We start from the raw sequence: 18,456 nt of genomic DNA on the forward strand, positions 1-18,456 counted from the left end.
GCTATACAATTACCAGCTATAAAATTACCAGCTATAAACTATGTTTATAGCTTCTCATATGCGCGTGTATATGTGAGTGGTACTTGCACAAATGATAGCCTACTTTTGTGAGCATCTCAGATAAGATATACGCATGTGTTTATGCGCTTCTCTCCGCTGAGTGTACGTACATATGTGTAGACATAATGATTGATTTGGTTATGTGCATACAAGTCACTTAGGCTTAGAGATGATAGTGTCCCTTAATGTTGCTAATATTCGTCACAATATGTAAAATCCAATAAATCGTTGGGGGATTGTTGAACGGGTGCAATGAAGGGATTTATGATACTTTTTTTTCGGACGAATAATCTCTTCGATCTAAGAAATACATCATCGTCATTAGTGATAACTCCCACGAAGTGAGAACACCAAAGGAGTTCAAGTTTTCCTCCATCTGAGCGCCTTCGACTATTCTCTTAACATGGCTCAACAAACGAAGCCTTTGGGTTTTTATTCGTACACTTCTTTCGATACACACCATTGGCATCAACAATTCTGTATAATTTTTTTTCTCGTATGAGGCAAAGGCCATCACATATTTTCTCTCCGAAGTCCATAAAATAAATAAATGTAAGGCGTGATAACTTGCGAAGAGAGTTTTCCGGCGGAGCTTCTCTTCCAATTTTCGGCGTGCTGCTTTTAATTTCTCCCACAAATTGGCGGGACGGGACCTACTTGTTTTCACTGAGAAGCTTTTCATGGCAGAAATACACTCGGAGTGCTTGCCAAGCACAGCGGAGGGGCGACCCCGCTTAGAAAAATGTTCTTATAATTGATAAAACTTTTTTCTAAAATTTTGATGTTGCTGTCCCCGGGGCCTGTACCCAGAATCTTCGGTGTAATAGGCGGAGCAGTCTACCATCACACCACGGCTGCCGCCATCCATGCTGCAGTACATACTTTCCAGCAATAAGAAACCTAAGGAGCATGATTTTTTTTCGTCTTCGAGAGGACTTTATTTGGCAAATCCAAACAAGCTTTACAGGTAATACAAAATTCGACAAAGCTGCATACAGACAGTTCCATATTAAAAAAATCTTTGAGCTAAACAAAGATATCATGCGTTCAGGTTCTCTTACCCTGCGCGTCTTCAAGGATTTGACGTAGTGTGAAATTCGGATGATAGAACTACCAGGTCTAAGGCCGCACAGATTACTTCCAATCAGGATGTCGACTTTGGGCTTCACTCTTTCGTCAAATTGGCTACGCGATAACTGAACGAACTGCGGAAATTCCTTTCTTGTGGATTTGGCTGAGCTCAGTTAAAATTAAATTGACAGGTTTCGGCGTCGGTGATTGAATATTTCGGTGGGTAATTGTTTATACTGGATTCTCACCTCGTCATAGTTGGGTGGCGGAGCATATGTATATTCCATCGACCCGACTACCCGGGTTATTCATCTTCCTCCCTTTCTAGCTATGAGGAGAAGTAATACCTCCCATAACTTAAGTACCCTCTATACGTTGGTGACTATTGTCATTATTGCTGGACTTCACAGCGGTCACCGCTGATAGCACCACTCAGTCCCACGTTTTTTCCTGCTAAGTAGGCGTCTCTCTTCCCTTTTCGCGTTGCTGCGGCCTGCTCTTACTCATCATAAAATCTTCTTTTCCGAGACCTTCTTCCATGAGAAATGTGCTCCCACTACTCGGTTACATTCGTCAGGTCGAAGACTGCTCTTCGCAAGCAGGTTTAAAAGTAGTAATACTAAAATCGGCCAGCCATCGCGACTTGGACTTAACGTAATTTCGCTTTTAAAAACATCAATAAACAGGGATAATTGAACTTCATTCAACCCAATGCGTATTTGTCATCCCAACGCGCAAATAAAGTCCCCATTACCTTAAAAGAAGTTGAAACTGAGTTTGCTTTGAATGAAGCCCGTTCGGGATAGAGCAGACTACACTGCTCCTGTTTGGGAACCGCAGACTACTTTGTTCCATCGTAATAACTACTTGGGAACCTCTGCGATATCGTCATACGTCGGAAGTCATTCAACTCCTTCAACATAACATCATATTTAATACATAATAACTGCATAGCCTACTAAAGCTGTTGAGCGCTCACTAGCATGTATTTGCCTAATAACAAGCGTACATACATATTTACATATGTATGCCTATCCCTATGTACATACAAAGCGAATGCAAGTTCAATGCCAGCAGCATCATACGATCCTACCGCTACGCGGTCAATTGTTACAGTCCACTTATTGGGTTTCAATATTTTCTATTATTTTATTTTTTCTTGATTTCATTGTTCTCTAATTTCCTTTGTTAAACCCTTTACCTATGTAATTTATTTAATAAGTAAATAGACACCTTTTTGGTAATTGAAATATTAAAGTAAAGTCAGTCAATTTTTGTGCTCATATGCATACCGACGCGATATTACCGTCGGTAAATCAATAAAAAAGTTAAAGTCAACTGAAAATACTAAGAGTTTTATTTTAAACGGACTTAGTGAAATCGGTTGCTGGAAATTAGCACACGGGCTAATTAGTCTTGTGTTTATCGTTCGTTACCATAAAACAATTTGGTCCTTCGAGCCGGATCGTGCGGGTTCCGGTCTCTAATATCGATATTTGAAAACTGATTCGCGTGGGAATCAATCAAGTGCGAACGATAAAAATAACAAAAACTGTGTATTTGCAAAAAACTTTAATATTTCATTTGCCAATCATCATTTAAAAACTTGTGAATCGCATCAAGACAAACTTAATCGGTTATGTCAAAAAAACTACAGATATAGTGTAGTTGAGAAAAAAAATTAAACATTTCATTTTGGAAAAAAATATCTAAAAACTAAACTGTGAAAGTGGCGATACTCTCTTATATCGAAATCATAAAACAAATACAAGAGCTGTGTATTTTATTTGAACAAATTACAAATTTAAATTTGGTTTGAAACCATTAACTTTTTATATCCAAACAAAAACAAGTAAGGAAGGTTAAGTTCGGGTGTAACCGAACATTACATACTCAGTTGAGAGCTATGGTGACAACATAAGGGAAAATAACCATGTAGGAAAATGAACCGAGGGAAACCCTGGAATGTGTATCAAATGAAAGGTGTTAAAGAGTATTTTATGAGGGAATGGGCCATAGTTCTATAGGTGGACGCCATTTAGGGATATAGCCATAAAGGTGGACCAGGGGTGACTCTAGCATTTGTTTGTACAATATGGGTATCAAAAGAAAGGTGTTAAAGAGTATTTTATGAGGGAGTGGGCCATAGTTCTATAGGGATATAGCCATAAAGGTGGATCAGGGTTGTGTCTAGAATGCGTTTGTACGACATGGATATCAAATGAAAGGTGTTAATGATTATTTTAAAAGCGAGTAATCCTTAGTTCCATAGGTGGACGCCGTTTCGAGATATCGCCATAAAGGTGGACCAGGTGTGACCCTAGAATGCGTTTGTACAATATGGGTATCAAAAGAAAGGTGTTAATGAGTATTTTAAAAGGGAGTGATGCTTAGTTCCACAGGTGGCCGCCGTTTCGAGATATCGCCATAAAAGTGGACCAGGTGTGACCCTAGAATTTGTTTGTACAATATGGGCATCAAACGAATGGTGTTAATGAGTATTTTAAAAGGGAGTGGGCCTTAGTTCTATAGGTGGACGCCGTTTTGAAATATCGAATATCAACTTAAAGGTATTAATGAGGGTTTTAAAAGGGAGTGGTGGTTGTTGTATAGGTGGTCGCCTTTTCTAGATATCGCCATAAAGGTGGACCAGGGGTGACTCTAGAATGCGTTTGTACGATATGGGTATCAAATGAAAGGTGTTAATGAGTATTTTAAAAGCGAGTAATCCTTAGTTCCATAGGTGGACGCCGTTTCGAGATATCGCCATAAAGGTGGACCAGGGGTGACCCTAGAATTTGTTTGTACAATATGGGTATCAAAAGCAAGGTGTTAATGAGTTTTTTAAAAGGGATCCTTAGTTCCATAGGTGGGCGCCGTTTCGAGATATCGCCATAAAGGTGGTCCAGGGGTGACCCTAGAATTTGTTTGCACAATATGGGCATCAAACAAAATGTGTTAATGAGTATTTTAAAAAGGAGTGGGCCTTAGTTCTATAGGTGGACGCCGCTTCGAAATATCGCCATAAAGGTGGACCAGGGGTGACTCTAGAATGAGTTTGTACGATATGGGTATCAAATTAAAGGTATTAATGAGAGTTTTAAAAGGGAGTGGTGGTAGTTGTATATGTGAAGGCGTTTTCCAGATATCGACCAAAATGTGGACCTGGGTGACCCAGAACATCATCTGTTGGATACCGCTAATTTATTTATATATGTAATACCTGCCAAGATTTTAAGGGTTTTTTATTTCTCCCTGCAGAACTTTTTCATTTTCTTCTACTTAATATGGTAGGTGTCACAACCATTTTATAAAGTTTTTTCTAAAGTTATATTTCGCGTCAATAAACCAATCCAATTACCTCACCATGTTTCATCCCTTTTTTCGTATTTGGTATAGAATTATGGCATTTTTTCATTTTTCGTAATTTTCGATATCGAAAAAGTGGGCGTGGTCATTGTCGGATTTCGTTCATTTTTCATACCAAGATAAAGTGAGTTCAAGTAAGTACGTGAACTAAGTTCATTAAAGATATGTCGATTTTTGCTCAAGTTATCGTGTTAACGGCCATGCGGAAGGACATACGAACGACTGTGTATAAAAACTGGGCGTGGCATCAAACCGATTTCTCCCGTTTTCACACGAAACAGTTATCGTCGTAGAATCTATGCACCTACCAAATTTCACAAGGATTGGTAAATTTTTGTTCGACTTATGGCCTTGAATGTATTCTAGACGAATTAAATGAAAAAGGGCGGAGCCACGCTCATTTTGAAATTTTCTTTTATTTTTGTATTTTGTTGCACCATATCATTACTGGAGTTGAATGTTGACATAATTTACTTATATAATGTAAAGATATTAAATATTTTGTTAAAATTTTACTTTAAAAAAAAAATTGTTTAAAAGTGGGCGTGGTCCTCCGATTTTGCTAATTTTTATTAGGCATACATATAGTAATAGGACTAACGTCCCTGCCAAATTTCATCATGATATCTTCAACGACTGACAAATTACAGCTTGCAAAAATTTTAAATTACCTTCTTTTAAAAGTGGGCGGTGCCACGCCCATTGTCCAAAATTTTACTAATTTTCTATTCTGCGTCATAAATTCATCTCATCTACCAAGTTTCGTCGCTTTATCTGTCTTTGGTAATGAATTATCGCACTTTTTCGGGTTTTCGAAATTTTCGATATCGAAAAAGTGGGCGTGGTTATAGTTCGATATCGTTCATTTTAATTAGCGATCTGAGATGAGTGCTCAGGAACCTACATACCAAATTTCATCAAGATACCTCAAAATTTACTCAAGTTATCGTGTTAACGGACGGACGTACAAGGCTCAATCAAATTTTTTTTCGATCCTGATTATTTTGATATATGGAAGTCTATATCTATCTCGATTCCTTTATATATGTACAACCAACCGTTATCCAATCAAACTTAATATACTCTGTGAGCTCTGCTCAACTGAGTATAACAAGTAAGGAAGGCTAAGTTCGGGTGTAACCGAACATTACATACTCAGTTGAGAGCTGTGGAGACAAAGTAAGGGAAATCACCATGTTGTAAAAGGAACCTAGGGTAACCCTGGAATGTGTTTCTATGACATGTGTATCAAATGGAAGGTATTAAAGAGTATTTTAAGAGGAAGTGGGCCATAGATCTATAGATGGACGCCATTTAGGGATATCGCCATAAAGGTGGACCAGGCCTGACTCGGGCATTTGTTTGTACGATATGGGTATCAAATGAAAGGTGTTAATGAGTATTTTAAAAGGGAGTGAGCCTAAGTTCTATAGGTGGACGCATTTCGGAATATCGTTATAAAAGTGGACCTGGGTTGACTCTAGAATGCGTTTGTACAATATGGGTGTCAAACGAAAAGTGTAATAAGTGTTTTAAAAGGGAGTGGGCCTTTGTTCTATTGGTTGACCCCTTTTCGGGATATCGCCATAAACGTGGACCAGGGGTGACTCTAGAATGCGTTTGTACAATATGGGTATCAAATGAAAGGTGCTAATGAGTATTTTAAAAGGGTGTGGGCCTTAGTTCTATAGGTTGACGCCTTTTCGAGATATCGCCATAAAGGTGGACCAGGGGTTACTCTAGAATTTGTTTGTACGATATGGGTATCAAATGAAAGGTGTTAATGAGTATTTTAAAAGGGCGTGGGTCTTAGTTCTATAGGTGGACGCCTTTTCGAGATATCGCCATAAAGGTGGACCAGGGGTGACTCTAGAATGAGTTTGTATGATATGGGTATCAGATTAAAGGTATTAATGAGAGTTTTAAAAGGGAGTGGTGTGAAGGCATTTTCCAGATATCGACCAAAATGTGGACCAGGGTGACCCAGAACATCATCTGTTGGATACCGCTAATTTATTTATATATGTAATACCTGCCAAGATTTTAAGGGTTTTTTATTTCGCCCTGCAGAACTTTTTCATTTTCTTCTACTTAATATGGTAGGTGTCACAACCATTTTATAAAGTTTTTTTCTAAATTTATATTTCGCGTCAATAAACCAATCCAATTACCTTACCATGTTTCGTCCCTTTTTTCGTATTTGGTATAGAATTATGGCATTTTTTCATTTTTCGTAATTTTCGATATCGGATTTCGTTCATTTTTCATACTAAGATAAAGTAAGTTCAAGTAAGCACGTGAACTAAGTTCATTAAAGATATGTCGATTTTTGCTCAAGTTATCGTGTTAACGGCCATGCGGAAGGACAGACGGACGACTGTGTATAAAAACTGGGCGTGGCATCAACCGATTTCGCCCATTTTCACAGAAAACAGTTAACGTCATAAAATCTATGCCCCTACCAAATTTCAAAAGGATTGGTTAATTTTTGTTCGACTTATGGCGTTAAAAGTATCCTAGACAAATTAAATGAAAAAGGGCGGAGCCACGCCCATTTTGAAATTTTATTTTATTTTTGTATTTTGTTGCACCATATCATTACTGGAGTTGAATGTTGACATAATTTACTTATATACTGTAAAGATATTAAATTTTTTGTTAAAATTTTACTTTAAAATTTTTTTTTTTTTAAGTGGGCGTGGTCCTTCTCCGATTTTGCTAATTTTTATTAGGCGTACATGCAGTAATAGGAGTAACGTTTCTGCCAAATTTAATCATGATATCTTCAACGACTGCCAAATTACAGCTTGCAAACCTTTTAAATTACCTTCTTTTAAAAGTGGGCGGTGCCACGCCCATTGCCCAAAATTTTACTAGTTTTCTATTCTGCGTCATAAGTTCAACTTATCTACCAAGTTTCGTCGCTGTAGCTGTCTTTTTTAATGAATTATCGCACTTTTTCGGTTTTTCGAAATTTTCGATCTCGAAAAAGTGGGCGTGGTTATAGTCCGATATCGTTCATTTTAAATAGCGATCTGAGATGAGTGCTCAGGAACCTACACACCAAATTTCATCAAGATACCTCAAAATTTACTCAAGTTATCGTGTTAACGGACGGACGGACGGACGGACATGGCTCAATCAAATTTTTTTTCGATCCTGACTATTTTGATATATGGAAGTCTATATCTATCTCGATTCCTTTATATATGTACAACCAACCGTTATCCAATCAAACTTAATATACTCTGTGAGCTCTGCTCAACTGAGTATAAAAAAGAAAAAAGTTAAGACGTTGCAACATAGAGTCGTTCATTTGAGAAAAAATAACTAACTGCAAATAGTGAAATACCTACTTGAAATTTTTATAAAATATTTAAATTTAAATTAACAAAATGAATGTTTTGACGAGAAGGCGTGGTTGGGCTAAGGCAACCATATCCCGTGCATATGATGCAGCTCAAAATATTGAGGAGACAGTCAACGCGGAGCTTTTGGCAAATCGCTTACAAAAGCTAGAGCTAAGTTTTAGTGAGTTGTCTGAATTGAGCAAGCAGCTCTACGAGTACGAGGATCAAGAAGGGTTCGTAGATCCAGTAGACGACATACTGGACTACGAGGATAAGTATTTTACGGCTCATGCATTGCTGTCCACCGCACTGAAAGGCAAGACTCGAGACCTGCCAGGTGCGTCGAATGAAGATTCGATCAACAAGTTGGCTGGTTAACAAGCTGCTTTCCTCGAACGCCTAAATGAAACACAAACTATTTCAAATATCCACTTATCAAAAGTCCAAGTACTAACGTTTTCCGTTAGTTATCAAGATTAACCCTCGTTCAGGGATTTATTTACGGGTGCCATCGATCAAAAGAATAATCTAACACCGACACAAAAATTTCATTATTTGAAGTCCTACCTAGCTGGAGAAGCCTTGCAGCTGGTGAAGCATTTGGCGCTGACAGATGCAAATTATTTGGAGGCATGGGATCGTTTGACACAGCGGTATGATCGTAAACCGCTTATCGTACGATCGTTTATTCAATCCTTTTTATCTCTTCCTACTTGCCACACGGCAAATGCGAATTCTTTGCGGAAAATAACTGACGGAGCAGATGAAGTCATTCGAGGACTTAATGCTCTCAATTCCAACCAACGTGATCCATGGCTTATCCACATACTTTTGGGCAAGGTGGATGACGAAACAAAGAAGGATTGGGCAGAATCCAGCGACGTTATAACGGAACGGACATTTGAAGAGTTGCTGCAATTTTTAGTTCGCCAGTGTGATTCTCTGGAATCATGCCAACCTAGTACTCATTCAGCAGGTCGGCGGGCTGCCGTAGCACATTTTGCAAATTCATCAAAAGTGAAGCACACTAATCAGTGTGTAATGCAATGCACAGATGTGCACACCCTAACTCATTGCCCTAAGTTTAAAGCACTTGATATTAATGCCAGACGAGTGACTGTGAAAAATAAGAAATTGTGCTTTAATTGCCTAGGTAGCTCCCACCAGTTTAACAAGTGTTTGAGCTCTGTGAAATGCCGTGTTTGTTCTTCCGCCCATCATACTTTATTACATTTTGAAAATAATGCCAAGCCCAAAGATTTAGAAAGACAAAGTGTAGCCAATGTTGGAAATGCAACAAGTAGCAAAAATAGTGCAGTTCAACCTATTGTGAGTAATCATACAATTCAAAAAGTCAAAATCTCGTCGCAAACAATTTTACCTACCATTCTTGCTAGGGTAAGTGATAAATGGGGCACTGTGGTAAACTGTCGAATGCTGATTGACACTGGGTCAACAGCTTCATTCGTTACAGAAGCATTTGTTCAGTTGGTAGGCGTAGAGCGCAAACATGCCCGTGTTCCAACTGTAGGGCTCTCGTCGAAAAGCGTCGGCAATATTCGAGGTCGGGTAGTTCTTATACTACTCTCTGCAAATAACGAAAATAATGTTGAGATTGAAGCGCTTATTCTTCAGAAGCTGACTTCAATACTACCACCTCAATCAATTCATTTATACGAGCAAACCCGTAAGCAAATAAATCAGTTATCATTAGCAGATCCAACTTTCGGAATTCCTGGTCCAATCGACATGATTCTTGGTTCTGATCAACTTTGGAAGATTTTAACGGGTGAAAAGATACAATTAAACAATCAAACTTTGACTGCTTTAAATAGTTCATTCGGTTGGGTAATCACTGGGTCATGTTTATCTGAGGTGGTGTGTCCAAGTCAGGTGTCAGTAAATCACGCGTTGGAAGATGTAGATTACCTGGTTCGATCACTTTTTGAAATGGATAGTTTACAATCATCGAAGAGGAAAATCATCGAACACGATCCGGTAGAAAAGTATTTTTCTTCAACAATGCAACGAGCTGAGAATGGGACATACGTGGTCAAATATCCATTTAAAGCCGATATAAAACCCATCGATGACACTTCGCCGCAAGATATTTCGCGCCTTAATAGTATGGATGCCAAACTGCAACGTCAACCTGCGCTAAAACAACAATACACAGCATTTTTAAATGAATATCTTGAGTTGGGACACATGGAATTGATTCCAGAGCAGCAGATTAATGTGAGTACTTCAAAACGTTTTTATTTAGCACATCATCCCGTAATTAAGACTGACAGTTCAACAACCAAATGCCGGGTAGTTTCTGATGGTTCGCTTAAAGATTACTCTGGGTATTCATTGAATGATCGGTTACATATTGGTCCACCGATTCAACGCGATTTGTTTGGTGTCTTTTTACGTTTCCGCCAGCATCGGTATGTGTTCGCAACCGATATTGAGAAAATGTTCCGCGGCATAAGGGTGCATCCAGAACAAACTGATTATCAACGCATTGTACTCAGGCATGAACAAACAGCTAAACTTCAACATTACCGATTGCTAACTGTTACTTATGGGCTTGCGTCGTCTCCTTTTCTGGCTGTGAGAGTTTTAAAACAAATTGCGGAAGACTACAAAGCAGAATATCCCAATGCTTCACGCGTTCTTGAGTACGACGCATACGTAGATGACATACTCACTGGATGCGACACCGTCGAAGATCTGATAGCTCTGAAGAAAGGACTTATAGAACTCTTATCAAAAGCTAATTTCAACTTGAGAAAGTGGAGCTCAAATTGTTGGCCTCTGCTTGAAACTTTACCAAAAGCAATCTGCGAATTTAATCCAATTGCCATACACTCTCAAACATCGGAAACATCTGTAAAAATTCTGGGGCTACATTCGAATCCGTTTAGCGATCAACTACTTTTGAATATTGGTGATCCTGTAATTGAGCCGAAACCTACGAAGCGAATGGTGTTGTCAGAAACTTCGAAGATTTACGATCCATTAGCACGCCGTCGTCGAGAGGGTTACAGTGACTCCTTTTTATCCACATACGAGCTCCAACAAGCTAGAATCCAATTACTGAAAGGCGCGCAAGCTCATGCATTCTTTAAAGACATTGATCAATTACAAAATTTACAACAACTACATTGCAAATCTACGCTGATCTGGTATTCACCATTCATAGACGAATCAGGTGTACTTCGGGTTGGTGGTCGCATAAAACATGCAGATATAAATTACAATATAAAGTTTCCGATTATACTACCTAAAGACACCAAAAATTTCGCTACTCATCGTAACACATACGCACGAAATCAATATGCGTGCAGGTGTCGAAGCGACGTTCGCTCTTGTTCGTCAACAATTTTGGATTTTGGGCTGCATAAACTTAGTAAGGAAGGTCATATTTGGTTGCAAAACATGTTTCTTGCAAAGAAGAACAACCAGCACTCAACTTATGGGTAATCTGCCATCAGCAAGACTTCAGCCCAGTCGGTGTTTTCTACATTGCGGACTTGACTACGCTGGCCCTGTACGCATAAAGTATTCAAAAACGCGAAATCCAAAAATTGGTAAAGCTTGATTTGCCATATTCGTCTGTCTGTCTTCTAATGCCCTACACATCGAATTGGTGAGTGATTTAACAACCGATGCCTTTTTAGCTTCTTTTCGCAGATTTATTGCACGCCGAGGAAAGCCCAGTGACCTTTATTCCGATAATGGTACCACCTTCCACGGTGCAAAACGAGCTTTAAACGAACTTCAACGGCTCTCAATATTTCATGAAGATCGGGCAGAGGTGGCTCAATCCTTAGCAAACGAAGGCGTTAATTGGCATTTCATCCCACCCTCAGCACCACATTTTGGAGGATTGTGGGAAACTGGAGTACGATCTATAAAATTACATTTGAGAAGAGTGATTGGAGACAGCTTACTTACGTTCGAAGAATACAGCACGGTACTATGTCAAATTGAAGCTATTTTAAATTCACGGCCTCTGTGCAGCATTTCTGATACAGATCTCGATCCTCTTACTCCGGCACATTTTTTAATTGGCGAACCGTATACATGTATGCCTGAGCCATCTGCTTTAACTACAAATTTTAACCTAAAGCAACATTGGCCCAATCGGCAGGCTATGGTTCAAGGCTTTTGGAAACGCTGGCATACTGAGTACTTAACCTCTTTACAACAGAGAAATAAATGGCAACAGTCCACTACTAATCTTGAAATCGGCAAACTGGTCGTATTGAAAGAACCTAATCTCCCACCATCAAAGTGGATTTTAGGACGCATCGTCGAGGTGCATAAAGGAGATGATGATCTAGTACGTGTGGTTACCATCAAAACGAGCAAAGGAGAATACAAGCGTCCAATTTCAAAGGTAGCGACATTGCCTTTCTGAACGCGTCGTTCAGGGGTGGCGGTATGTTTGGGAACCGCAGACTACTTTGTTCCATCGTAATAACTACTTGGGAACCTCTGCGATATCGTCATACGTCGGAAGTCATTCAACTCCTTCAACATAACATCATATTTAATACATAATAACTGCATAGCCTACTAAAGCTGTTGAGCGCTCACTAGCATGCATTTGCCTAATAACAAGCGTACATACATATTTACATATGTATGCCTATCCCTATGTACATACAAAGCGAATGCAAGTTCAATGTCAGCAGCATCATACGATCCTACCGCTACGCAGTCAATTGTTACAGTCCACTTATTGGGTTTCAATATTTTCTATTATTTTATTTTTTCTTGATTTCATTGTTCTCTAATTTCCTTTGTTAAACCCTTTACCTATGTAATTTATTTAATAAGTAAATAGACACCTTTTTGGTAATTGAAATTTTAAAGTAAAGTCAGTCAATTTTTGTGCTCATATGCATACCGACGCCATATTACCGTCTGTAAATCAATAAAAAAGTTAAAGTCAACTGAAAATACTAAGAGTTTTATTTTAAACGGACTTAGTGAAATCGGTTGCAGGAAATTAGCACACGGGCTAATTAGTAGTGTGTTTATCGTTCGTTACCAGCTCCCATAGGCTGCCACGTTGTGCCTCACGCCCTAGCGAGGATTCTATTTCTATCAACACTCTCTGTTTGAGCAGACACAACTCTTCGGGAAAGCGCCAATATAAAGGTTTTTCGTTAACCGCAAAGAGCAATAAACAAAATCTAAGTAGCCAAACTTCTATTGACTCAATAGGTTGATAACCTTTATAGCTTATACAACTTTCACCCCCGCCGATCCGAGGGAATTCTGTTGCAAATATGACACATATTTAGCAGACCAGGCTCTGGCGACCCAAAGCTCCTCATAAAACTAGGCGGTGGAAGCGATTTAATATGCTCCCAAGATAGTCGCGCTAGTACCTTAATGGAGCTCTTTACTGAAACGTAGCTTATCCATAACTGACAAAGGATCATTAGCACCGATGATACTTCCCATAACCTTCGGCGTGTGTCTTTATACCTACAACAACAACAATAATAACAGCCAAACTTCTACATACACTGATACTCACTTTAATGCTTTCGGTTCGAACTTCGAAAGTGAGGAAACACGTATGCCCGAATAAAAGTTCGATGGATCCGTTTGTGTAGTATTGATCAAGTAATATGAAATGAAAGGAAAATCCGCTGTAAAAAAAAAAAAAACAAAAACAAATCTCATTAAATATTTCATCCCAAAATTAGTGCAGATAAGTGCGTGCACTCACCATTCTTTTCCATATTCGACAACAACATCCCACCAACAGCGGTATTCGCTTGCTGTACCTCCGAAACGAGCTCTGATGCAACAGCGCGTTGTTTCAGCAATGGATGAGACAATGGTGATTCGAGCATTGGATCAATAGGTTCTAAAGGACTCATCAAATGTACGAGTATGCATAATTTTGGATCAGAAACTTCGAGAATGCTGAGAGGACTGTTGGTCTTGCCATCGGCCGAGGGTGCGGGTAACTGTGGAGGATGTTAGACTATGTTAGCGAAAACTTTTAATTGCATTTACTAAGCTGTTGTCTTACCGGTATTCCCGCTGGCAGAAAACGGTCGACGCTATGTACTGGTATGATGAAACAATCACGATCCAACGCTGACAACGAAATGGGTTCGGAGCGTACGGCGCTCGAAGTACCGGCCCCATTATCGGCGCCAAAATTGACTGCAAAAATTCAAATTGATTTAGTATTGATTAAGAATTGCATGAGAAGTTTTAGTATTCGTTTCGTTAGAAAAGTTATTATGTAAGAAAACATTTTAGAGGTAATTTTTATTTTGATGCAAATCTTTGTGAAGCTTTTATTTTAATAGATTTACAAAGCTTGGTAATTAATAAACAAATGCATATAATTAGTTAAATCTTTTACTTCCAGTAGTTTATAGAAAGCTTTGATTAAAACACATACACATACATATATGGCTTATTGTCGTATTATTTTCTAGAGCTTTTCAACCCCTTGCACAGCCGAGCCAATGAAGTCTGCTTTAAGGCAATTATTATTAATCATTGAAGATTGAGCTGTGACGCTAACTTTATAAACCTGAATTCCAATGTCAACACCTGTCTAAAATGCCACTGTGGACATAAGCTGCCCCGAGGCACTGAGTCTCGTTACAGTTGTTGAAGCTGTGTTCTTTGCCACCATGTCTACAAGTGGAATATGCCGAATGGCGTACAATGCAAAGAGCTAATCGTTTGTTGTGACAATTGCAACTTCATCTGCGTGAGCCGAACAGCGTTCACAGCAGAGGTGATAACACCCCACCCTGCCGCGTGCTCCTGTCGACTGATGTCGTGTCGTGTACGTTATGGCTAGATGTACTTCAATATAAAATGTCTTAGAAGACTCGTAAGGCATACTCCTTATAATCTACGGTTTTCTTTATGTTTATTACCGCCCTATGTAGTGCAGTGTCTACCGGCTTGCCTTTGGTGTACGCATGTTGTGTTGTGGAGAGCAATTATTCATCCACATTGGACTTTATGTACACATCTATCGACCTCTCAAAGGTTTTGAACAGAAGTGATGTCAAGCTAATGAGCCGGGTGCCTTCGGAATATATGTATGCGACCGATCACCCCCGCCTTTAATAGGAAAGCTACACGAGCAGCTCTCAAAGAGTGTTGTACCTGTTTCAATTTTATACATCCATCGCATATTATTTTAAGTCATTCCACGAACGTTCTACTTTAAATTTGTAACATGGCTGCGAATATACCATCTGGGCCCGGCAATCGAAGTGTAAGTGCTCTACTTCGGCTCCTCCGAATCATCTCCCGATGGGAAATGTGTGTCGAAAAGCAGCTCAGGGGAATCCACTACTACGCGACAATTCCTCGTTCGCTTTCTTTATTAGTCTCTGTACTATGTTTCTTTTGCTAGGACTTTCCTTAACTGCGCTGTTTCACTAGAGCACTCGATGTCCGCGCAGAAATTTTTCCATGAGAGTCTCTTCGCTTTGGAAATTTCACGCTTGTAGATCATCAGCAGATCCCTATAATCGTCCCGGCACGCTTTGCTTGTCGCGTTCTTTGCCAGCTTGCACATTGATTTGACCTGTCTTTTAAGACGACTGAGCTCATTGCACCAATCAATTGTCTACTCAGTCCAAAAGTAGCCCTTGTTGGCAAAACCTGTTCTCCGTTTGATTTCTAAGCTGACATTGTTTTTGCTAGAGAGAAGAGAAAAGAGGAAAGAAGAAAGATATAGAGCGGAAAAGCCGTAAGGGAAAAGACGGAGAGGGAGAAAGAGACGCAGAAAAAGAGAAATGCAGAGGTAATAGTGAATAAAAATATAAGGAAAAAGGAGAGAGAGGCTAAGGGAGAGTAAGAGGTAAAAACTGCTTAAAAGTTATGCAGATAGACCAAAGCTAGGGCAGAGCAACGTCTGCCGAGTGGTCTACTAGGGTATGTATATATTCAAATTAAAAATTCAGAAAATAAAAACAAATTATGCTTGTTGTAACCAGTGTTGCCATTTTAGCTCTTTCAGCTAGATTAAGTTTTTTTTCTCCGTTTAGCTTGAAAAGTTGTAATTTAGCTTTAGGGTTTTTTTTTAGAAATTTTTTACATTTTTTTGAAAATTTTTGAAAATCTAGGTTTAAACAAGTGAGGAAGTCTAAGTTCGGGTGAAACTGAACATTATATACCCAGCTGTACACTTTAACTGCTGTTGTTGTTTGTTTTTTGTGCTTAATATTATTACAAGGCTGCGCAATAATACATATACGTATGATTCTATACTGAACTAATTTTTCTTCGAGTTATGGCTCCCGAAGCATACAAAATTGCTTAGTCATAAAAGGGGCGGTGCCACGCCCATTTTTTAAAATTTGAAGTTTTTCCTATTTATTGTTATAAATCCACTTGGGTAATGAAATACCATTGATATACAGCTCTTTTTTGCAAAGATATATCTTATTTTATTCGTCCACGACCCTTTTAAAAATATTTTATATAAAAGTGGGCGTGGTCCCTAACCGATTTCGTTAATTTTTCTTTAAATCATTCCTTATAGTAAAGGCTCCCTCTCTGCCGAATTTTGTTACGATAGGTTTAACGATTGTTTATTTATGGTTAAAAATATTTGTAAAAATGATTTTATCACAAGTGGCCGGTGCCACGCCCATTTAAATTTTTTTTTTTTAATTTTTTTCAAGGGGTTCAACATTCTATGTGTATTATTTACTAAATAATCATGTTTTTTGTGTTTTCCAAAATGTTATATATATAAAAAGTGGGCGCGGTTATCATCCGATTTCGCTCATTTTCAATGCCAATCTATTCTGGGTCCAGATACGCTCGTGTACCAAATTTGGTGAAGATATCTCAATATTTACTCAAGTTATCGTGTTAACGTAAGTGCTATGCACACAGAGTATATTAACTTTGATTTGGTAACGGTTGGTTGTAAAGGTATGAAGGAATCGAGATAGATATAGACCTCCATATATCAAAATCATCAGTGTCGAAAAAAAATTTGATTGAGCCATGACAGTGGTTCATTTGCTATTCAAAATTGAAAAAATAAACTACGGTTTTTGAGGTTGCGTATTTGCGATGACGTAGCAAATGCATAGCCGTATAAAAATACTACACCAGTTTGCAAATGCACTGATGCTAGGCCATTTGCACAAAATCCTGAACTCCCTTATTAAGGGATATTTATTTGAAATATACCGTTGAGTGTAAGGCTTATAGCTCATATAAAGTAAAACTTACACAAGGATTATTATAAGCTACTAGAAGACCCTGCAGACGTTGTCCTGCCCTAAATTTGGCCTATCTGCATACATTTTAATAAGCTTTTTCCGCCTGACTCTGCCCCCCCCCCCTTCCCTTTTTCCTAATCCTTTCATTCACTCCTCCCTCCGTTTTTTCGCTTCATCTATCTCCATATTCGCTCATTCTATGCCTTTCTCAATCTCCTTCTCTCTTTTCTTTTCTCTCAATTCCTTATCATTCTTTTGCATCTCTTATTGCCTGTCCCAGAGGGTGGTATGTATTTTATTCTAGTCCCAGTCCCAGTCCCACTCCGAGTCTCAGTCCCAATCCTAGTCCTTATCCCAGTCCCAGTCCGTCTCTGGATGATATATTACTCTGTACCAAAGCACTCATCAACAGCTTTCATTTGATATCCATATTCTATAAACACATTCTAGATGTACTCGGGTCCACGTTTCGGCCTATATCTCGAGACCCTGTACGTCGATCGCAACCAAACCTATGTAGTATCCACCGCGTGAGGTTTACGCAACTTGTGTGAAAGTTTGAACAAAATCGACCGACGCATCTCTTCAAACACCGGCAACCAACTAACGCACATTTAGCCTTTCTTTATATATATATAGATTTTTATTTTTCACACTTCACTATAATATTAAAACGAAATGCAGATTTTCGTTGCTTTTGAAATTCGGCTTAAAAATTGCACATGGAACAACTAAAGACTCTCCTGAATTAAAAAAAATATCATAGTACCTCTAAATCGCGGTCCCCCTCAGAAACCCCCACCCTCTCGGCGGGCCTGGTGATGTGATATACTTGATATCATTCGCTATAATATTTTTTATTGATAAGCACGTTGTTTAATTAAACACCAACCAATTACACGGAAGTATATCCGCACCCCTGAAAATGTGAGTGCCGGTGCGTATACGTAACATTTTATTATTACATATAAACATATAAAAAAATTGCAATAAAATGATATTGCGACTATAAACTGAGATATAACCTATTCTATCTTTCAAGCTAGGTCAAACTACAGACGGAGTTCAAAACAAATTCGAAATCGGTTCAGTAGTTTAGGAGTCCATTTGCGCCAAACATAGTGACACGTGCTTTTTATATATTAAGATAAGGTAGAATATAACAACCTTATTATAAGGCTTATGGATCAACAAAAATAAGGCTTACTTACATACGGCCTTATTAAAAGAAACTACTTGCTGTATTAGGACCTTTTATATAAGGCTTATAAATAGTCCACCTAAAATACGGCTTACATAAGCTGTTATAATAACGAGGTTGAATAAGAATTGGTGTACCATAGAATAGCCTTATTATAAGTTTTATTGCACAT

General features: G+C 38.7%; 1 protein-coding gene across 18 annotated transcripts in view; it reads right to left on the reverse strand.

Moving 5' to 3' along the window:
- LOC137243844 (uncharacterized) overlaps positions 1-18,456 on the reverse strand; it is a 106,476-nt gene that overhangs the window by 16,552 nt on the left and 71,468 nt on the right. For all 18 annotated transcript variants that reach the window (XM_067772052.1, XM_067772036.1, XM_067772045.1 and 15 more), the window contains 3 exons: positions 13,897-14,033; positions 13,588-13,831; positions 13,393-13,507 (listed from right to left, as the gene is read on the reverse strand). In XM_067772052.1, coding sequence (XP_067628153.1) covers positions 13,393-13,507; positions 13,588-13,831; positions 13,897-14,033 — 496 coding nt within the window. The remainder of the gene's footprint in view (positions 1-13,392; positions 13,508-13,587; positions 13,832-13,896; positions 14,034-18,456) is intronic.

Source organism: Eurosta solidaginis, chromosome 3 (genome assembly GCF_040869045.1).
Source record: "Eurosta solidaginis isolate ZX-2024a chromosome 3, ASM4086904v1, whole genome shotgun sequence".
In the NCBI taxonomy this organism is placed as follows: Eukaryota; Metazoa; Arthropoda; class Insecta; order Diptera; family Tephritidae; genus Eurosta; species Eurosta solidaginis.